The sequence below is a fragment of the Engraulis encrasicolus genome, chromosome 1, assembly GCF_034702125.1.
Source record: "Engraulis encrasicolus isolate BLACKSEA-1 chromosome 1, IST_EnEncr_1.0, whole genome shotgun sequence".
NCBI lineage: Eukaryota > Metazoa > Chordata > Actinopteri > Clupeiformes > Engraulidae > Engraulis > Engraulis encrasicolus.
In genome coordinates this window covers 31542027-31564810 of record NC_085857.1, presented here as the reverse complement: position 1 = coordinate 31564810, position 22784 = coordinate 31542027, and the positions used below count along the sequence as shown (strand labels likewise).

General features: G+C 45.2%; 1 protein-coding gene across 2 annotated transcripts in view; it reads left to right on the top strand.

The window, feature by feature from the left end:
* The window catches only part of pdcd11 (programmed cell death 11), a 59884-nt gene that overhangs the window by 1459 nt on the left and 35641 nt on the right, over nucleotides 1–22784 (top strand). For both annotated transcript variants that reach the window (XM_063200089.1, XM_063200083.1), the window contains exons 3-17: nucleotides 293–433; nucleotides 1659–1826; nucleotides 2235–2396; nucleotides 2743–2854; nucleotides 6646–6821; nucleotides 7223–7330; nucleotides 8323–8532; nucleotides 9095–9219; nucleotides 9850–9910; nucleotides 10713–10859; nucleotides 11410–11661; nucleotides 15771–15935; nucleotides 17205–17399; nucleotides 17677–17847; nucleotides 20582–20795. In XM_063200089.1, coding sequence (XP_063056159.1) covers nucleotides 293–433; nucleotides 1659–1826; nucleotides 2235–2396; nucleotides 2743–2854; nucleotides 6646–6821; nucleotides 7223–7330; nucleotides 8323–8532; nucleotides 9095–9219; nucleotides 9850–9910; nucleotides 10713–10859; nucleotides 11410–11661; nucleotides 15771–15935; nucleotides 17205–17399; nucleotides 17677–17847; nucleotides 20582–20795 — 2407 coding nt within the window. The remainder of the gene's footprint in view (nucleotides 1–292; nucleotides 434–1658; nucleotides 1827–2234; nucleotides 2397–2742; nucleotides 2855–6645; nucleotides 6822–7222; nucleotides 7331–8322; nucleotides 8533–9094; nucleotides 9220–9849; nucleotides 9911–10712; nucleotides 10860–11409; nucleotides 11662–15770; nucleotides 15936–17204; nucleotides 17400–17676; nucleotides 17848–20581; nucleotides 20796–22784) is intronic.

The window sequence follows — 22784 nt, the reverse complement described above, 5'->3', positions numbered from 1 at the left end:
ACAAGAAGCGTCATTTTGTTTCTTTTCCGGTATTCACTTTATGTCGGGTGAACGCCCCTTTAGGAGACCTTCGGTTAGGAGACCTTCGGAGTCCTGAGGTTGAGAATCAATGAAGTCCCCTTAGCGCTGTAGATGGCGGTAGCGCACGTCTTGCGCAAACACCTCAAAAAGAGAAGAAGAAGCAGGGGACAACGCCCCCTTAGGAGACCCAACTTGAGCACACGCTTTTGCATTGAGTGGGCGTGTTTTGCGTTATCTTGGTTTGATTCAGTATTTTTGATCTTACTGACAGAATGAACCCGAGGTGAAGAAGAAGAGGAAGAAACCGCAGGATGATGATGATGATGAGGAAGCTGCCAAGAAAGCCAAGAAGACCAAAGACGACGCTCTGAAGCTCAACGCCACCTCCAATGTGAACATCCTTCACATGAAAGTATGTACCCAATTCATTAATGCATCCATTTGCAATTCTAGTTCTTTCTTGTGTTTTTATATAATGAAAGGATACATATACCCAATGGCGGCCAAATTCAGATGCTATTGGGAGGGAAAGTGGAAAACAGCGATCCTAGCGGTTACGTTCCAAACACCAGGATGATCCTATTGAAACTCCCATAGACAAGTTTTTAAAAAAATCCCACAAAGATATGACTTGGAACTATAACACCAGACACATTTTTCAGCGTAAACAATAGCATGACCTACTACCTGTGAAAATCTCAAGTCATTTTTTGCCCTTTTAAGAAAAATAGAAATTGTGCCAATCTGGTCGGAAACGCACTACAGCTCCCAGCATGCTGTGCTTCGCGCCTCGTTGACAACACAGAGAAACAAATGAACGCGAACGAACGCAAGTTCTTCGCATATCTTCACATTCTTGTAATCCTATGAGTTCCACATTGTCTTCTTATTACACATATATACACACGATCATTTTGGTATGGTTTTAAATTCTCTAGTAGATATGATGGCTTCTGTGGTGACGAGTAACCACCTCTCTGGCTCATGTTTGGCTATGCTAATTTGGCTATGCTAATTACATGGAGTAAACAAGCCACACATGCCAGTCAGTGTAGTTCTGTATTAGCTTTTTAAAGAATATTAAAATCAGCTCAGATCAGTGAAAAACCGAACATTTTACCACCTGGTTCGATAAAACGGGCCAACATGCCCATAATATGACTGCCACTACTTCTACTTCGTCGTCAGGGCCGAGATGTAATTTTTCAAAGAAAAAAAACATTCATTTGTTGCAGGGGGTTGGAACGTTGCCAGCAGGGGGCGATGAGATTACTTTCCCTCCCTATATTTCACAGCTCTTGTGCATACCTGCTTTGATGTCATTGATGCCAGTCTTCTTTTATTTTAAATCTATATGTTTTATAGCGTAGTATAGTTATCGGTGTCCCAAACTGTACTTTAAAATAACTGACTCTATTAGTGGCATGCATATCCACTGTATTGTCAGTAACACTTGCAGTATCTTTGAAATGAAGACTTTTGTTTGCACACGACTAGAGAGCACTTCTTTAAGTCACACCAATACACAAAAGGAGTTCTTCTTGGCTTGTAAAACTGCTGTAATTTTTGTTTTATGTTGACAATACTTCAAATGAATGAGTGTTTGTTTAATGCATAAGGTGTGTGTATCTGTATAGGATCTGAAGGTTGGCACGATGATGCTGGGCTGCATCAAGTATGTGAATGACTTTGAGATGGTGATTGGCCTTCCCAGCGGCCTGACCGGCTTCATGCCCATCACCAACATCAGCGACTCCTACACCAAGGCTATCAGCGACAAGCTGAACAGCGGAGAGAACACAGAGGTGCTTTACTTACTATGTTTTTTCACGACTTTGCAAATTAATTGTGGGCACATCATGTGGGCAGCTGTGGCCTAACGGTTAGGGAGTTGGTCTTTCAATCTGAGGGTTGTAGGTTCGAATCCCACCTGACCTCTCCCTACACCTGCATCCATGGCTGAAGTGCCCTTGAGCAAGGCACCTAACCCCACATTGTTCCAGGGACTGTAACCAATACCCTGAAAAATAGTAACTGTAAGTCGCTCTGAATAAAAGCGTCAGCTAAATGTAATGTAATGGATTGGCAGGCTTATGGTCAAGAGGGCTTTTGGAGGTTTATGATGAGTTCCAGGGGGGGGGGGTGTTTATTCAAAAAAGGGTTGAGAACCACTGCTCTAACTGTTAACTGTTGTTTGTGTTGTTATTTTGTAGGACTTCACAGCCCTGCCCCACCTTTTCAGCCCCGGTGGTGTGGTGCGGTGTGTAGTGTCTTCTTTAGAGGAGAATAAAGGAGGCATGACCATCACCAAGCTGTCTATCAACCCCAAGGAGGTCAACAAGGCTCTGACCGCAGGCTCCCTCAAGCCAGGCATGGTGAGTTGGCAGCTAAAGTTGTCATGTGGGCAGCCGTGACTTAGTGGTCGGAGAGTTGCTCTTTCAATCTAGGAGTTGCAGGTCCTGACCTCTCCCTACTTCTCCTTCCATGGCTGAAGTGCCCTTGAGCAAGGCCCCTAACCCCACATTGCTCCGGGGACTGTAACCAGTACTCTGAAAAATAATAACTGTAAGTCACTTTGAATAAATGAAAGCGTCAGCTAAGTGTAATGTAATGTAATGATGTTACATTGCATTTCATTAGATTACATTTACATTTGGCAGGCGCTTTTATGCAAAGTGACATAATCATAATAAGAAAATGTTTTGGTTGTTTTCCCTCTAGGTCATCAGTGGAAGTGTGGAAAGCATTGAGGACCATGGATACCTCATTGACATTGGGCTCACCACAACTAAGGCCTTTCTACCCAAGCCAGCAGCAAAATCCTCAAAAGAAGGTATTGTGTAGATCTGAAGTAAAAACGCATGCTGTTTTCTAGCCCTAGAAATATTTAGCCATTTATTGAAAGTTCTTGTTATTACAAATGAGACTAAATGATAACTCAGAACAGTGTAACCTTAACTTTTGATTTGAACCTCACAAAATAGGCATCTTCTCCTGTTATTTAAAGGTACACTGCAAGATTTTTAGTTGTTTATTTTCAGAATTCATGCTACCCATTCACTAATGTTACCTTTTTCATGAATACTTACCACCACCATCACCATCAAACACCAGAAATAGCAAAATGACTGCACTTGGGCCATACTAGAAAATATTAGTTTATTACTTAGTAGACTTTCATGAAAAGATCAAATTTGGCAATAGGCAACCCAGTTTCAACTAGAAGCACTCAGAGAGCGCAGACCTCCGCCAAGGAAGCTGCTTGATAGAGCATTTGACTATGTTACACCCCTCTATCTGCATTCTTTTGTGGAGTTAGAAACTGGAATGTTTTGCCCTGGCCTGCAGTTCAATTTGCGGTCACTAGGGGCGTCGAAGTGAATAATCTTTAAAAAGGTCCTGATTCTGGTTTGTGATCCGGATCACCACCAGAATTGAATCACTTGTTCCTTGGGTCATTACCCACAACTCAACAGTTTCGTCCAAATCCGTTGATTAGTTTTTGAGTTACAGACACACAGACAGACAGACAGACCAACGCGACCGAAAACATTACGTCCTTGGCGGAGGTAATAATGAGCAGCATAGTTGCGGTACCTTTTTTGACCATTTCCTGCACAGTGTACCTTCAAGTGTTGTGCCTTATATTGCCAGTAGGGGGCGTATAATTCCACACAAAACTCAATGATCAAAATATTTTAATTTTGCCTTACCTCGTCTTGACCTTCTCTCGCCTCGTCCCACTTAAGTTTATATCAAGCACTTAAAGTGTCTGTGTGTACATGACCTGAGCCAGGATAAACATCATCAAGTCTGTTTGTCCTTCTCTCCCACCCATCTTCTCCAACCTTGGGGTGGATCAGTACTCATTGAGTGCTTTCCAATATGTGACCTTGCGTCCTTCACTTGGGCTTGTGGCCTCACGGTTTGCTGATGCCCTGCCTCCGGGAAGTTTCCATGCTGTCAGCCTAGCCAAAACAATTTTTGGGGTACTATTCTTCATTTACTATCCTGTTTGAAAATGAGGAAATGACTTTACAATTGAGCTTTTGTGAGATATTGAAATACAATGCTGTTGTCAGTGATGTCATGACGACGTAAGGACGCAAGGTCGCATATTGGAACGTACCCATTGAGTGTCTGCACTCTTACACTCTGGAGTGTTTGCACTCTTTATTACATTACATTACATTACATTGCATTTGGCAGACGCTTTATAACCAAAGCGACTTTCAAAAAGAGGACATAATCAAGCCAACATCACAAGCAAATAAAGTGCACAGGAGATATACAGAACAACAAGTGCAGTTGCAAAGAGGGTTATTTATTTTTTTATTTTTTATTTTTTTTCATAAAGAGTAAATAACGAGTACACACACACACACACAAACACACACACACACACAAACTAAACTAAAACTAAACTAAACATCATGTCAGGAGTCTGCCCTGGGGCAAGGCCAGTTCAAGCATTAGTCTAGTAGATTCTCTCGAAAGAGGAATGTCTTTAGTTGTTTCTTGAAGGCTGCAAGAGATGTGCTTAGTCTTGCTGCCTCTGGGAGACTGTTCCACCACTTGGGTACCACAACGGAGAACAATCTTGACTGGGAGTACCTAGAGCGACTGGATGGCAGAGCCAGGCGGCTTGTGCTGGATGAGCGCAGTTCTCGTCCAGTAACATAAGGCGTTAGTAGGTCCTTCAGATAAGCTGGGGCCGTTCCTGTGATGGTTTTGTAGGCAAGGGTCAATGCCTTGTGCTTGATCCGGGCGGCGATCGGTAACCAGTGCAACTCAATAAATAGAGGAGTAACATGGGTCCTTTTGGGTTGATTGAATATCAACCGTGCCGCCGCATTCTGGATCATCTGCAGAGGCTTTAGCGCACAAGCAGGTAGACCTGTCATGAGTGAGTTGCAGTAGTCAACGCGGGACAGGACCGTGGCCTGGACCAGTCGTTGTGTAGAATATTGTGTCAGCACAGGTCTGATATTCCGTACGTTGGACATCTGGAGGCGACAGGTCCGGGTGACCGAGTCTTAAAGTGGTAGTTCGCTATTTAGACATTAAGCCCTGTTTGTGTGACTTCTGGGGTGAAGTAGAGATGTTCTCATCACAATTTTGACATTTGGTGCTGAACGGAGCATTTGGGTATCCAAGACTGCAGCCCCCCCACCTTTACATTGACTCCAATAGAGCACTCAAGCAATCTATTATAAAATGGCATTAAACTTTTGTTTGAGAAGACATGGAACTCACCGTGTGGTCAGTGGTAGACAGCGATAAATTGACCCGAAAATTGCAGCGAAATATGCCTTCTAACTGTTGTTTAGCATTTGGCAGACCTATTTTTCCCCAGACGCCGTTGAATAGCAGTAGACATCCAGCCAGTAGGTAGCGATAGTGTGTTGTTTATGTAGACATCAAGGAGCGAGGTAGAACGGCTATCTTTGAGCGGGACTGGCTACAAAAACTACAGCTTGCATACAAACCATAGATAGTAACGTAAACAAACGCACCCCCATTTCCGGTCGCGCGGAGTAATACTAGTCAAACTAATACAATCAATGAAGACGGACAATAATGAATACATCTTCTCTGGAAGCGTATTTCGCGGTGATTTTCGAGCCAACATATCGCTGCCCACCTCTGACCACTCGGTGAGTTTCATGTCTCTGCAAACGAAAGTTTAATGCCATTTTATGATCGATTGCTTGAGTGCTTCATTGGAGTCCATGTAAAGGTGGGGGTGCTGCAGTCTTGAATACCCAAATGCTCCGTTCAGCACCAAATGTCAAAATTGTGATGAGAACATCTCTACTTCACCCCAGAAGTCACACAAACAAGGCTTAATGTCTAAAATAGCGAACTACCACTTTAAGTACTGCGTGGCTGTGTACCTGAGATGTTTCAAATTATCATATAAATCAAAGCTCTCCCTCACTGCTCATCTTGCTCCCAGACCTGTGGGTGGGTCCTTACCTGAAGTGTCTGTGTGCACTCTTGCACTCAGTAGTGTCTGAAGTCCATGCACTCTGTCCACGTTAAAATGTCATTGTAATTTGAATTAATAATTTATTGTATTGTTTGTTATAATAATGTATTGATAAGTTTTTCATCTCAATTCTTTCATCATAATATAATTTTTAAATATTTCAAGATATTCCAAATGGAAACGTCGATATATTTGAAATAATAGAACAAACACACTATTACAAACACACACACTCACACACACTATTACACACACACACGCACACTCACTCACCACATCTTGCAGGTGTGTGTGTGTCTAGCTGGTGGTGTGTCTGGTGATGATTACTGAATAGGTTTCTGAGCTGTGATCTCTCACGTGATTACAAGTTATAGGAAGAGTCTGAAGACACACACATTGGACTTAGATACACACACACACACACACACACACACACACACACACACACACACACACACACACACACACACACACACACACACACACACACACACACACACACACACACACACACATACAGAGAGCTTTGAATACAAGTTATGATCTGAAGACACACACTCACACACACGGCTTTGGATATGATCTGAAGTCTCTCTCTCTCTCTCTCTCTCTCTCTCTGTCTCTCTGTGTAGACCTCAGGGTGGGGGAGTACCTGGAGTGTCTGCTGGAGGAGGTGAAGAATGAGGGCCGTCTAGTGCGCCTCTCAATGGACCCGGCTGTCCTCTCAGAGGCTGTGACCGAGACCAAGCACGGCTGGACCCTCAGCAACATCTGCCCAGGGCTACTGGTCAACGCCACCATCAAGAAGGTACGCACGCGCCTTTGGCCCTACCGTGGCGCTAACCGTAGGGCACTCGTCTACTACGCGGCAGACTCGGGTTCAATTCCGGCCCGTTGTCCTTAGCCGACCCTTCCCCGTCTCTCTCCCGATTCGCTTTCTGTCCACCCCTCACACTGTCCTATCAAATATAGTCGAGAAAAAAAGGTACGTGCCTGTGGCCCTACCGTGGCGTTAACGGTAGGGCACTCGTCTACTACGCTGCCGACTCGTGTTCAATTCCGGCCCGTTGTCCTTTGCCGACCCTTCCCCGTCTCTCTCTCCCAACTCGCTTCCTGTCACTATCTTCACTGTCCTATCACATAATTTCATCGGCTTGTATGATTCAAGGAGAAATGTAGCTTTGCAGCTCACCGTCTTCCTCTCAACAGGTGACTAACCAGGGTCTCTTTGTGGAGTTCCTGTCGTCCTTCTCTGGGACGGTGGATGCCCTGCACCTGGACTCAGACAAGGCCTCTTCATACAAAGTTGGAGACGAGGTGAGTCTTCTGTCCATCGCTTGCAATTGGTTTTGGTTGGGAAAAAAGCGATTCAGTGCGTAAAATATTTGGGTAACATGGATTCAAAAGTTAAAATCCAGTGCCATGTATTCCATTTGACCTGGTTTTACGTGTTCAGAAAGGGCAATCGCCTGGCTGGCTGGACAGCTAAAACCATGTACTTTGGAATACGTGGCACTGGATTCTAGCTTGTAAATCCAGGTTCACCATGACTGTATTAGGGCCTCCACACACTAGTTCTGACGGTGCAGAGCACTGCTCTGCCAACGTTCTATTCCACTATTCCGCTCATATTTTGTCTGAGCTTTCCATTGTTTATGCTCTGTCGTTATGAACTTTGCCATTCATTGTTTACAGTACATCTATGCCCAGTGTGCGGGGTTAACCAAAATTGTCGGAACTGATCGTGCTCCACAGTGCTGTTGAAAGCGGTGTGTGGAAGCCCTTTAGCAACCTCCTGTGTTTTCTGTGTCTCCTTCCATTTTTAATAAGGTCCCACCTAAAAGGTTTTAAACCTTTTAAAGTGCATTCATATGAACAAACCAGAGGTGCCGGAGAGGGGGATGCAGTGATGCATTGGCATCCCCACTTTTGGGCTCCCTAAATGAGGCTCTCTCAACTTCTACTGCAGACAAATGAATTGAGAGCAGAAGCAGTAACATTGATACGAAATAAAGAATCAAGAAAAAAAAGCACCAGCGCTTTTAAAACTCGTTCCGGCACCCTTAGAACAAACTTATTTAATGAATGAATGAATGAATGAATGAATGAATGAATGAATGTATGTATGTATGTATGTATGTATGTATGTATGTATGTATGTATGTATTTATTCATTTATTTATTTATTTATTTATAATGTCAAGTGCAATGTATTTACCTGTATTAGCCATGCAATAGCCACCGCTGCTTAACTGGCTTTAAACAAAAACAATCAAACAAACAAACTGTGTGTCCTTCCTCTCTGGCAGGTGATGGCGCGGGTGCTGCACGTGGACCCCACCAATAAGCAGGTGGCCCTGACCCTGCGCAGCCACCTCCTGCCCCCAGGGGGCAGCGTGCTGGAGCACGTGCAGAGCGAGCGCGTCGGGGAGGTGGTGGAGGGCTGCAAGGTGGTCGCCGTACACTTCCACGCCGGGGCCATCATCCAACTGCCTGACGGAACGCAGGCTTTTGCTCATGTAAGTTAGATGACTGTACAGGGGCTTATACTACAAAGCTGGTTCAGGACAAGTTAAGGTTAAGTCAAGAGGTAAATCATCTAATAGAAGAGCTTTTCTTAAGAAAATGAGGACTACAGACCCTTCTATTAGATGATTTACCTTTTAGCTTAACCTTAACTTATCCCGAACCTTAGCTTATCCCTTTGTAGTATAGGCCCCTGTAAATAATAAATCATGTATAAAACAGTGGGTTCCCAACACACCCCCTTGACCTCATCATAAGCCTGCCAACACCCCCTTGACCTCACTATAATCCTCCACCCCCCCCTTAGTATTAAATTAATAAAATGAACTATTCCTCCACATTAGCAAATGAGTAACCACCCCACAACCCAAATGGCCTGAACTGAGGTCATTGGTTGCTTGTATGTTCCCTGTGTGTTATTGAATGAAGGAGAGCATCTCAGCAACACAAAACACAAACATTCAAAGTCACTTTGGTCAAAGGCATCTGCTAAATGCAATGCTATGTAATGTAATGTAATGTTCTCTGCATGTCATGTGTCTCCCCCCTCTGCAGAAGAACTTTTGTAAGGAGCCCAAGGAGGCGTACAACCCCAACGGCCTGAAGGGCCAGGAGTCCATCACCTGCCGCATCACCGAGTACAGCGCCCTGGAGAACATGCACCTGGCCAGCCTGCGCAAGTACGCCAGCACAAGACGCGCGTGTGTGTGTGCGCGCGCACGCGCGTGTTATCGAGAGAGCATGCAAGCACGTGTGTGTGTGTGTGTGTGTGTGTGTGTGTGTGTGTGTGTGTGTGTGTGTGTGTGTGTGTGTGTGTGTGTGTGTGTGTGTGTGTGTGTGTGTGTGTGTGTGTGTGTGTGTGTGTGTGTGTGTGTGTGTGTGTGTGTGTGATGGCAAATCAGAAGTGTCACTTACAGCAGTGGTTCCCAACCTATGGGTCGGGACCCAACCTATGGGTCGCCAAAGATCCACAGAGGGTCGCGAAGCCCTCTTGATTTTAAGGGGTTACATTTTAATACCATATATATCCCATGTTTTAACAAAGCATTTATTTAATATATGCATAGAAGCAACAAAGTCTAAGTGCTTCATTAAACATTTATTCTTTTTTCTCTATATTTTGCAAACGCATATTTGGCAAACGGAAGTTTGAAGCGGATGGGTCACCAAAGCTTACAATGGTAAAAATGTGGGTCCCTGAAGAAAAAGGTTGGGAACCACTGACTTGCAGTACTGTATGTACTGTAGATACGTTTTATGTGGTTGCACGTCATTTTAAAGCCAACTTTGTGCAATGAATTTATTTGCAGGAGTACCATTGAGGCCCGGTTCTTCAGCTACAGTGACATTAAACCAGGACAAGTAGTAGAGGTATGTAAACAAAGTCTATACTAACTAATGATTTTGTTTCTGGGATTGCAACTTGTGATGGCACACTTTTGTCACCACCTGCATTTCTTTCCTTATTCCTTCTTGAGTGCACAACTGATTTGGTTTGTGTGAGGAACTGGCTGCACCACAGAGTGATCTAGGGGGTGTAGGCCTACTCATGTCTGCACCACCCTTATTTGCTGAAAACCGAAAAATATATAATAAGAGTCATATTGTAAAACATAGTTGTATGTTGTAGTACGTTCAGCAGATATTGTGCTAAACTTACTCTATGCACATTTTGGAAATAACTATTAAAATATTGTTCGAAATGTTACTTTTCAAAAGGGGTGTACTCATTATGGCTGTGCACTGTAAATAAAATGTGTCGTCCTCTGTGACCTAAAGGGCAATGTTGATTCTGTGGTGGTGCACCACAGTGTGAGTGGTCTATGTCTTATGAAAATATAATGTGTTGGTCTCTGTGACCTGCAGAATGAATCCCTGGAGACTTTCATTGGGGTGTACTCATTTTTGCACCACCCCAATTTGCCAAAAACTGAAAAATATAGAGTCATATTATAGAACATAGTTTTATATGCTGTACGTTTGGAAATAACATGTTTCTTTATTGAAATATTGTTCAAAATGTTTATTTCCAAAAGGGATGTGTTCATTGCTGTGTACTGTAAATACAATATGTTGTTCTCTGTGACCTGCAGGGCAATGTTGATTCTGTGGTGCTGCACCATACAGTGATCTATGTCTGTAAATAGATTGTGTTGTCTTCTGTCATCTGCAGGGCACCATCACCAGCCTGGTGGCCCACGGGCTGCAGGTGAAGGTGACGGACTACATCAAGGGCCTGGTGCCCCGCATACACATGGCCGACGTCACCCTCACCAACCCCGAGAAGAAGTTCTCACCGGGGGACAAAGTCAAGTGCAGGGTGCGTGCGTGTGTGTGTGTAAAAGCTATGAACTGTTCCACTTTTAATGTAAGAGTGTGGGTTTTTGAACATTCTATAAAAAGATTCTAAAATTTCAAATTGTATTGTATGGCGCCCAGAATTCTATAGAACTTTCACTGCTTTCAGCTTTCAGCATGTTACAGAGGTCTTCAAATCACTTTCTTTCTGTCAATAACTACCCATTTTGTTTTTTATTTTACCTAACCCCGGTTTAATCAGGAAAGCCAGTAACCAGGAAACCCATTTAACCTTGCGGCTCTTACTCCTTTGAGTCCTGGCCGAGAGTGGCAGACAGTTAAAGTAAAAAATACAAATACAAAGACAGAGGACAAGGACAGAAGAGGCAAAATCAAACTACAAATAGCAATTTTTAAAAAAAATCTCTGTCTCACTTGTATTTTCCTCTTCCTCACCTCACCTCACCCCAGTATAGACAAAATGAAATTACTAATAACATGATTTAATAAATAATCCATGTGTTACTTGTGTTTTCCCCTTCCCCTGCTCACCTCACCTCCCCTCACCCCAGGTGTTGTCGGTGGACGTGGCCAATAGGAAGCTGACGCTGACCAGGAAGAAGGGCCTGGTGGACTCGTCCCTGCCCGTCTTCTCCAGCTACGCGGAGGCGCGTCCCGGCCGCGTGGCCCACGGCTTCATCGTCTGCGTCAAGGACTTCGGCTGCATCGTGCGCTTCTACAACGACGTCAAAGGCCTGGTGCCCACGCGCGAGCTCAGCACCGAGTACGTCACGGCCTCCGAGCAGCTCTTCTACGTCGGACAGGTGAGATGTGAAAGCCCAACTGGGAAACTCCAACTCCCGTTGTCATTATGACACAGCACTCCACAGCACACAAGTGTTCACTGCACAAACCGAAATTGCATTTATGCGTCTCTCGTGCAAGGGGGACACCTCCCAATGGCGCCTCAAGGGAGCAGTGCGGCGGGACGGTACCATGCTCAGGGTACCTCAGTCATGAAGGAAGATGGGGGAGAGCACTGGTTCATTACTCCCCCCACCAACCTGGCGGGTCGGGAGTCGAACTGGCAACCTTTTGATGCCCTAATCGCTTACCCATGACTGCCCGCCACTTACCCATGACTGCATGTGCTCTTAGATTGTTTTCTGGCCGACCAGAACGGTGCCTGTGCAAGTGCCCGCACCCAGAGAGAGTAGAGAGAGTAGAGAGAGAGAGGTTCCATTGGCCCATTGTTTCCGGGTTCTATTATTGCAAGGGGGAGGGGGGGATCCCCCTTTAGGCAGACCTAGGCAGACCTAAGGACTGTTCTATTCAATGCTAGGAGCATTATGACACGCCCCTTTAGGCAGACCGGAACCTGGTCACATTAGGTGCCCATAGAAACCTATTATGTTGGCATATCTCTATATATATTTAAAGAATCTCTGGCCCGCACCAGTTACATTCGGGACTAAAGTGCTTACCTGTAAACCACCCACATTCATAGTGACCTCTGAACTTTTCTGCATTTGACTGTGTGTGACCCGAATGAACCGGCTGACGTGCATGTTGTCGTCACGGCTCGCAGAGAGTAACCAAGTGTTTTTCGGTTTGCAAACAACCAAACAACCAAAAACATTTCTTGGGCGACTTGTCTATGCATGTCTGCCTTTGTTTTTGCCTTTGTCTATTGTCTCTTGTCCAGCATGTTTAGCTTATTGCATTAGAGAGTAGATTAGTATTAAGTCTGTGCGTGAGTAGAGTACTGTATATGAGAGGGGGAAGTCTCTTTGCCGAGGGGGAGAGAAGATGTGTGCTGTCTTTAAGCTCTTGCTCCTGTCCCCACTCTTTGACTCCTCTGTATTTTGTTTAGAGATGCACAGGATCCAAGATCCGGTTCCGGATCCGGCAGGATAATAGGGTTTTTCACAGGATCCGGATCCGGCAGGATCTTAAGCAGTGGATCCGGTATCCGACAGTTACCTAAAAATCAGGATCTGGTGCATCTCTAGCCTACAGGTTTTTCAGTCAGTCTTTCACAACTCCAATTGCTGCATGGAGTGAAAGCCCCTTAGAAGCGGCCAGTGCAGGTAGTGTGGCAGTAAGCCAATGAGTCTCAAAAATAGTTTGAGCCAATGTAATAAAAGGGCTCACGTATGCGAGTAGGCTATGTGTTTCAATCCTTTCGTTGGATCCGGTTTCCGGACCCGGCAGGATCTTAAGCAATGGATCCGGTATCCGGCAGGATCCTAAAAATCATGATCCGGTGCATCTCTAATTTTTTTTATGTCCTCTTGACGTCTGGTGCGGCACTGCCCTGCTCTCTGATTTCATCTCCTCAACTCTTCTTTCATCCTCCCCACTCATCGCTGAGTCTCCCATCTCTCAGTCTCAGTCCCACTCCCTCCCAGTCCATCTGTCTCCATGCAACTCAGAGTCTGGCCTCATTTCTGTCTGAGCGGAGATTCCCTCCCTAGCTTTAAATCTTTGAGTGTTGTTGCATTTCCCGCCTCTCCTTCCTTCTGTTCCGAATCGCTCGGTTGAAATAAAAATGACAAAAATGTACACCCACTTACTTTCATAATTCTGGTCATTACAGTGGCAAGTTATTATTAGGGGCCAAGCAGCGAAGCTGGCGAAGGCCCCTATAGAGTTAGTAGGTTTTCTTCATTATTATTATTCTCTAGTCACCATTCTTCTCCCTCTGCAAGTCTATGGCAGCCCATAGAACCGTAGGCAGGAAAATGCTGTAAATTGGCACACACATTCGGGGCAGTCTCAGCATTACCCACAGCGATTTACAGGTCCCCAGTCCCAACACTCTAGCGCCACCAGCAGGGCAAAGTTGCAGGTATATTTCTGCTTGTAACTTTTGAACCGCTGGGCCAATTTTCATAAACTTGGTATCCCTGGAATCCTTGGGCCAAGACGAATCCAACGCACCCTATGACGTCATTTTCCGCCAGGATAGTTTTCCTGCCATTTTGAATTTTGTAAAATTCAATAAAAATGCTATTTTTTCGGCAATTTTTGACCAATTCGCCCGAAACTTGGTATATAGTATCTCTGGACTGAGCTACACATGGGGTCTTCAGGAATATTGGATATCTTTTATCCTTTAGCCGTGAGAGCCAATCAAAATTGTCGTAAACGTAGCAAAACAGGAAGTGAGGTCATATCTCAGCAACCGTTTGTCAAATTAGGCTGGGATTTTGTACACACATAGTAGTCCATCCCGTGACCTACCACAAAAAAAAGATCCCCAGCTCAAACTCTGTAGCGCCACCAGCAGGTCAAAATTTTAGCTACATTTTTGCCTGTAGCTTTTGAACCGTACTCCCAATTTTCAAAATATTGGTACACAGGTCATCTTCACACTATGTTGCACCCAGGTATGGATTTTCGTAACGATTGAAAAAACTATCAGCTCACAGCAGCCATTCAAAATTGTGGAAAGAATGGAGGGATTTTTTCTCATCTCTCTGTCCCCTTCCCCTCCCCTGCGCACGTTCACTGACACCATTCTCGGCAGGGGGTCTAGTGTCAACCAAAGCCCCACTGCCCCAGCCCCTGCAACCCACCTCCCCCCTCCCCCCCTCACACACACACAGACAGACAGAGGGAGAGGGAGAGGGAGAGGGAGGGGGGAGAGGGAGAGGGACAGAGAGGGAAGAAGGGAAGGAGGGAGGGAGAAGGAGGGGGGAGAGGAAAGAATTTTGAACACCTCTTGTCGTTTGCCGGTGACAGCCAATCAAAATTGTCATAAAGGTGGCAAAACAGGAAGTGAGGTCATATCTCAGCAACCGTTAGTCAATTTCTGTTAGGATTTTCTGCACACATTCTAGCCCATCCCATGACCTCCCACAAAAAAATCCAGACCCCAAGCTCTCTAGCGCCACCAACAGGTAACAGGAAGTGAGCTCATATCTCGGCAGCTCTTCAACGGATTCAAACTAAACTTGGTTTACGTGATCACACTCTCGTCCAAGGAATGCACACCAACATTGGCGAGATTTGGACCAAAGGGGGCGCTGCAGTTCCTTCTGTTGCCGTGGCGACTCTGGCAAGTTTACTGCTTGGCCCCGCATTGCTGCTTGCAGCTATATTTATTATTATTATTATTCTTATTTTTATTTTATTTTTTTTTTCTGCTTATCTCTGTCTATCCCTCTCTCTCCCCCTGACACTTTCTCCTCTCTGTGACCTCCTTGCTTGTACACCTCTCATCTCTCTTCTCTTTTCTGTCTGTCTGTCTTTCTTTCTGTCTTTCTTTTTCTTTCTTTTATTGTCTTTCTTTTGCTCTATCTTTATTTCGCTCTTCTCTTTTGCGCTCACACACACAAACACACACACTCGCACACACTATTACACACGCACACACACACACGCACACATGCTCCCCATATCTTGCAGGTGTGTGTGTGTTTAGCTGGTGGTGTGTCTGGTGATGATTACTGAATAGGTTTCTGAGCTGTGATCTCTCACGTGATTACAAGTTATAGGAAGAGTCTGAAGACACACATTGGACTTAGATACACACACACACACACATACATACACACACACACACACACACACACACACACACACACACACACACACACACACACACACACACAGCTTTGAATACGAGTTATATGATCTGAAGACACACACACACTCTAGTGTAATTAATTAAAGTTTTTCATTTCTCTCTCTCTCTCTCTCTCGCTCTCTCTTTCTCTCTCTCTCTCTCTCTTTCTCTCACTCTCTCTCTCTATTTTCCCTCTCTCCTCTCTCCCCTGCCACTCTCATTACCCCCTTCTTTGTGACCTCTTTGCTTGTCCACCTGTCATATCTCTTCTCATCCCTTGTGCTCTCTCTCTCTCTCTCTCTCTCTCTCTTTCTTTCTCTCTTTCTTTCTCTCTCTCTCTCTCTCTCTCTCCCCCTCCAGGTGATGAAGGCCAAGGTGCTGCAGTGTGACCCGGAGAATGAGAGGCTGCTGCTGTCCTTCAGGGCGGTGGTGGAGGGGGACACTGAGGACCAGGAGAAGAAGAAGAAACAACACAAGGACACAGCAGAGAAGGAGGATGGCAGCTTTGAATATGAGATTGGAAAGGTATGGGTTTTGTTGGTCTGTGATTATTTTTTAGCTCTGCCAATGACGTTATGTACTCAGCAGAGATTGTGTGTTGGTGGTTGGTTCATTCGTTTGTTCCTGCAACTTCGCGGCCTGCCACAAGAGGGCAGAGGTGCATGTGATCACTGGGTTTGTCCGTGATTATTTTCTGTGTTTGAGCTTTGCTCAAAACTTCTTCACGGAATATCTCGGTAACACTTTAGAATAACTACCCCCTAAAACACATTATAAACTCTTTATAAGTAATGAAGTAATTTTCCGCAAAATATTTACAAATGCTTGTAAATGAGTATTAAATACAATATTGACTCAGCATGAAGACACTGGACGCAGAAGTTATTAGCAGGCAAGCACACATAAAGCTCAATCAGTAGAAGTTGATTCCCACCCCACTGAGCAGTTGAAGTTCATTAACAAACCTCTGTAAATGATTACCGGTAGTTTATGATTAGTTCATTTAGAAATGTTAATAAAGTATTTATAAATCTTTTTTGTGGGTAGTTATTCGAAAGTGTTACCAATATGTCAAAGACGGTTTGAACGACTGAAAGATGAGCAATTGAAATGCCAGTTTAAGGGCTTCCGCACACCGGCTCCGACAGCACTGCGGAGCACTTTCGCTTCCGACACAATTCCGACCCCCAAACCCAATTTCACACGAACATAGCATTGATGGTCAATGGGCGGTGCCGACAACATAGAACTTGTTTCTTATCGCTATCCGACATCCGCGAATGTCCGCGGACAATACAACCCCAGTGTGTGGGGTTGTATTGAAAACAATGGAATCAAACTTTTGCGGAACAGTGCTCAGCCTTTGTCAGAGCCGGTGTGCAGAAGCCCTAAGGGACGACGAGCTGCATTTTTTTGTCTACGTCATGTGCAGCAATAAGATGCAAGGCAAGTTTATTTATATAGCGCATTTCATACACAGGTGCAACTCAATGTGCTTCACAAAGTTAACAAATGTAAATGGAAGGAAATGGGGAAGAAAGAAGGAAATGAATTAGAGTCAAAAACGTTTAAAACATTAAGATAAAACATAAGGTAAAAATAATAATAAAATAAAATAAATTAAATAAACATAAAAATAAAAATAATAATAATAAAAAAAGAATGATATGTAATTTAAGCTAGGGGAACGCATCTGAGAACAGCTTTGTCTTGAGTCTAGATTTAAAGCTATCAATAGTGGGTGCATTTTTTACGTCATCCGGAATGTATGCTTCCTTTCTCCTGTCTTGACAGGCAGTGGAGGTGCGCGTGGTCAGCAAGACCATGGACGGCCTGAAGGTGGCCATCCAGCCCTCCAACACGCCCGCCTTCCTACCCACGGTGCACCTGTCCGACCACTCCTCCAACTGCCTGCTGATCTACCACGCCCTGCGCGAGGGAGACACCGTGGCTGACGCCGTGTGCCTCAACAAGGCCAAACACGTCATCGTATCCTTTCTCTCGCCTCAAACTTGTATGCCACTTAAAAGATATGGTCGAACTTAGCTCCAGTTCTCGCTGTTGTTAAAGTCTTGATAAGAGTATGCACATCCCACCTCGCTGAGGCCAGGTTCAGGACAAAGACCAGAAGTCTGCACACTCTTGCCACACTTAGAAGGTTTATACATAGTTTTCCCACCCCTGCGTTAGAGCCACGGTAGGGCCGAGTTACGGCACTTTTGTCTTGGAGAATGTGTTTCCCCTTAATCAAGCCGCCCTCCGCCAGACCCTGACCAAGAAGCCCCTGCTGAAGGCCTGCATGGAGCAGGGCGCGGCCGCCACCGAGTTCTCGGGCCTGGAGGTGGGGCTGGAGCTGACCGGCTGGGTCAAGAACATCATGCCCTACGGAGTCTTTGTGGAGTTCCCACACGGCCTATACGGCCTGGCACCCAAAGCTGTGAGTACCCCTAAAGAAGTGTGCGTGTGCGTGTGCGTGTGCGTGTGCGTGTGCGTGTGCGTGTGTGTGTGTGTGCGCGCGCGTGTGTGTGTGTGTGTGTGTGCGTGTGCGTGTGCGTGTGCGTGTGCGTGTGCGTGTGCGTGTGCGTGTGCGTGTGCGTGCGTGTGCGTGTGCGTGTGCGTGTGCGTGTGTGTGTGTGTGTGTGTGTGTGAGTACATTTATGGCAGTGTGCGTGTGTAGTGAAGCGAGAACGAATGAGCCTGTAGACGTAAATGTCACCAACACCTTTTAAATTAGAAACCTGTGAAGGATATGTGTGGTGGTTAGCCAATGTGTTCGAGACTGTAAAGGGAAAAAAAACCTGAATGCCTATTGAGTGAAAACGTGTAAGGGTGTTTGTGTATCTGTGTGTGCATATGTGAATTTATGTCAACATAGTTCATTGAAATGAGAACACTTGGAGAAACTATGCAGTGTGCGTGTGCGTGTGAGCGCGCGTGTGTGTGCATGAGCGCGCGAGTGTGTGTGCGCGTGCGCGCGTGTGTGTGTGCGCGCGTGTGTGTGTGTGCGTGCGTGCGTGTGTGTGTGCGTGTGAGCGCGCGTGTGTGTGTGTGTGCGTGCGCACACCTGCCTGCCTGCGTGCAGGACTGCGTGACAGCTCATGAAGTGAAGAGGTGTGTGATGTAAACACTTTGCCTCTTTGCGTTTCATGGGACATTACTGGTATGTGTTGTTGAGGCACTAACACAGAGCGCTCGGCAGAGACTGTTTATGTACATGAGGCGAAACACAGTAAAAAGCGTCCATAGAAATGGACGGGAGCGATTTTGTAACGCCAGTATGCCGTGTGCTCACACATCTCCCACCTTTCCGGGAACAAGAGGCAATTGCTTACTGAGCTGCGCTGTTATTGATCCAATCATCTGGCAAGCGCAAACGCAAGCATTTACGACTGCTCAAACCCAATCGGTTTGCCGTCGCCAGCTGATTTTAAAACGTATCTGAAGTGTTGCCGGCGTCATTCTCTTCTTAACCTCACTCTTCTCCACTCGTTTCCTTTTCGTTCTTAATCTCCATTAGTTTTTCAGCGCTAAATTTCTGTTTGTTTTGTTTTGTGTAAATTGTTAAGTTTCTGTGCGCGGAGTTGTAACACTTCCTCTGTTTTGTACAAGGCCAGTATTTACATTAAGTAGGGTAAATGCTTGTAATTTGCCTGAGTGGATTTTGAAATTCTTAGGTCATCTTTTTTCATACGCAAATGCCGACTTAGCCTGCTCAAACAATTATGTGATGCAATTTAGCTGAAATAGTTTACCACGAGGGCAAATACTTAGCTTCTAGTTCTCCTACTAATCATGTTTTTCTGTGATTGGAGATCAACTTCAACTCACTCTGTGTAGCTCGATTTGGCTATATGTGCTGAATGTGTTGCTATGGAGATACACACTGTAAATATGTTGGGGTGTTGCCAGCTTCAGCACATGGCAATGATGTGAGTGCTAAATTTATACATTATTTTTATTGATGGCATGTACTTGTCTTATAATTGAGCCTTCATAGAGACCCTAAAGGCATGCCTTTCTGTGATTCTAGTAAATGCTTTCATTTGGTGTAATCCATTGATTTTGTTCTCCTCGTAATGTCTTCTTACAAGTCGGTCGTTAAGTCGGACTGTTTATAAGCAATTCTGGCGCAACAAAATGGGGAGCAACAAATATAACAGCTTGCAATGACTCTTAAAGCAATTCCAGACCAATGTGCAAAAACAGAGGCATGCTGTAATTTGATGTTGTGATTGAAAGCAAATTTGTACATCTCTTTGGCAGAATTCCCGTTTTAGTTGCCATCCGTGCAGTGTTTATTTTGTCTGCGTAGAGCATACAGCTCTATTTTGGAAGCAATCCAAGACTTGATTTGCACAATCGGGAGAATACATTTCTTGTCTTCTCTCTTCATCTCTGTTCAGACTATAGGCCTTCAGGTTAAAGGTGCACCGTGTAATATTTTTCGTAGTTTCTTTACAGAATTCATGCTGACCATTCACAAATGTCCATGAGCGACTGGTTTATCTGTGCAGTCATCAGTTTTGTCTTTTTGTTTTTATTTCTCTTTTTTTATCCGTTTTTATCTACCTGTATACAGAGCAACCTGGAACACAAACTTCCCCTTGGGCATTAATAAAGTCTGTCTGTCTGAGCGACTGGTTTGTGATGTACATGGAAAGGACCACTTTGTGATGTGGGGAAATTTTTAAATGACTACAACTGTTACACACACACACACACTATTACACACGTACTATTACACACACACACACACACACACACACACACACACACACACACACACACACACACACACACACACACACACACTCCCCCTCACTATATATTGCAGGTGTGTGTGTGTGTTTAGCTGGTGGTGTGTCTGGTGATGATTACTGAATAGGTTTCTGAGCTGTGATCTCACGTGATTACCATTTATAGGAAGAGTCTGAGGACACAACCACCGGACTAAGACACACACACACACACAACTTTGATCTCTCTGACTTCTCCTTGGACAATAATAAAGTTTATCTGTCTGTCTGTCTGTCTGTCTGAGCGACTGGTTTGTGATGTACATGGAAAGGACCAGTTTGTGATGCGGGGAATTTTTTTTGAATGACTACTCAACTGTTGTTGAATGTTAGCATTTTTCTGTCCTTTTGTCCTCTCCATCCTCCTGTGTCTAGTCCATGAGCGACTGGTTCGTGACCTCCTCGGCGGAGGTGTTTGTGATGGGCCAGACGGTGCGAGCCAAGGTCACCAACCTGGACGAGGAGAAGAGGCGCTTCCTGGTCAGCCTCAAGGCGTCTGAGCTCGGCGGACCAGAGGGAGAGATGCAGGAGAGGCTCCTCAGGGGCCTGGAGGAGAGGAGGACAGCCATGGACATGATCTGCCAAAGAGGTGAGGGGAGAAGGGGGATGGGATGAAGAGACACACTGGGAAAGAGGTGAGGGGAGAAGGGGATGGATGGATGGATGGATGGATGGGTGGGTGGATGGATGGGTGGGTGGATAGGTGGATGCATGGATGGATGGAAGCAGCCCTTAGGAAGAGATGCACATTTTGGAGATCATTTTTAAATATTTCAAGATATTCCAAATGGAAACGTCGATATATTTTTGAAATAATAGAACAAACGCACTATTACACTCACACTCACACACACTATTACACACACACAAACAGGTTGCGGGTCTTGCAGGTGTGTGTGTGTCTAGCTGGTGGTGTGTCTGGTGATGATTACTGAATAGGTTTCTGAGCTGTGATCTCTCACGTGATTACAAGTAATAGGAAGAGTCTGAAGACACACACACTGGACTTAGATACGCACGCACGCACGCACGCACGCACGCACACACATTCAAACTAAACTAAACTAAACATCATGTCAAGAGTCTGCCCTGGGGCTAGGCCAGCTCAAGCATTAGTTTAGTAGCTCCTCTCGAAAGAGGAAGGTCTTTACTTGTTTCTTGAAGGCTGCAAGAGATGTGCTTAGTCTTGCTGCCTCTGGGAGACCGTTCCATCACTTGGGTTCAACAACGGAGAACAGTCCTGACTGGGAGTACCTAGAGCGACTGGATGGCAGAGCCAGACGGCTTGTGCTGGATGAGCGCAGTTCTCTTCCAGTAACATAAGGCGTTAGTAGGTCCTTCAGATAAGCTGGGGCCGTTTCTGCGATGGATTTGTAGGCAAGGGTCAAAGCCTTGTGCTTGATCCGGGCGGCAATCGGTAGCCAGTGCAACTCAATAAACAGAGGAGTAACATGGGTCCTTTTGGGTTGATTGAATATCAAGCGTGCCGCCGCATTCTGGATCATCTGCAGAGGTTTTAGCGCACAAGCAGGTAGACCTGTCATGAGTGAGTTGCAGTAGTCAACGCGGGACAGGACCGTGGCGTGGACCAGTCGTTGTGTAGAATATTGTGTCAGCACAGGTCTGATATTCCGTACCTTGGACATCTGAAATCGACAGTGGTGTCCTCTGGACGGAACGACAGGTCCCAGCACTGATCCTTGGGGTACCCCTGTGGAGAGGGTGTGAGTTGTAGACAGTTTCCCTTGCCATAACACACTGAAGGTGCGTCCAGATAGGTAGGAGTTGAACCATGAGTGGACAACGCCAGCGATTCCCATGGCCTTGAGTATCCTCAGGAGGATCTTGTGGTTGACTGTGTCAAAGGCTGCAGACAGGTCTAGTAGGATGAGGACCGAGGATAGTCCTTCCGTTCTTGCAGTCCTTAAAGCTTCAGTCACTGAGAGTAACGCAGTTTTCCATTGTGAGTGTCCACTTCTGAAACACACACACACACACACACACACACACACACACACACACACACACACACACACACACACACACACACACACACACACACACACACACACACACACACACACGGTGATGAGCATGGACAGCTCCGACTTCATCAAGATGTTCCCAGGTGATCTATGTACACACACACACTGCACACACACACACTGCACACACACACTGCACATACACCTACATCTTCCTATTGTCGTTTGGGGGCATTATACATGTATCGTTTGCAACGTACTCTCATTGCTGTGATCAGATGGCCGGTACTAGGGCTGGACGATATGACGAGACATATCGTGAGGACGAGAGAAACGTGTCTATCGTGACCTTTCTCCTCTATCGTTTATATCGTGATAAAAAAAATATTTTCATTATTACAGCTAATACACATTTTAATATAATTTCACCTCATAATATAGCCATTTTATGATTGTAAACATGTGCAAAAAATAATTTTAAAACTACTTGTGGGGCAAACTAGGCTATTTTATTGTTTTACTCCCATTATTTATTTCTGGTCTGCTGTCGAGAGAGCGCACGCAGCCTATTCAGTCTGTTTGACTCAAACTTT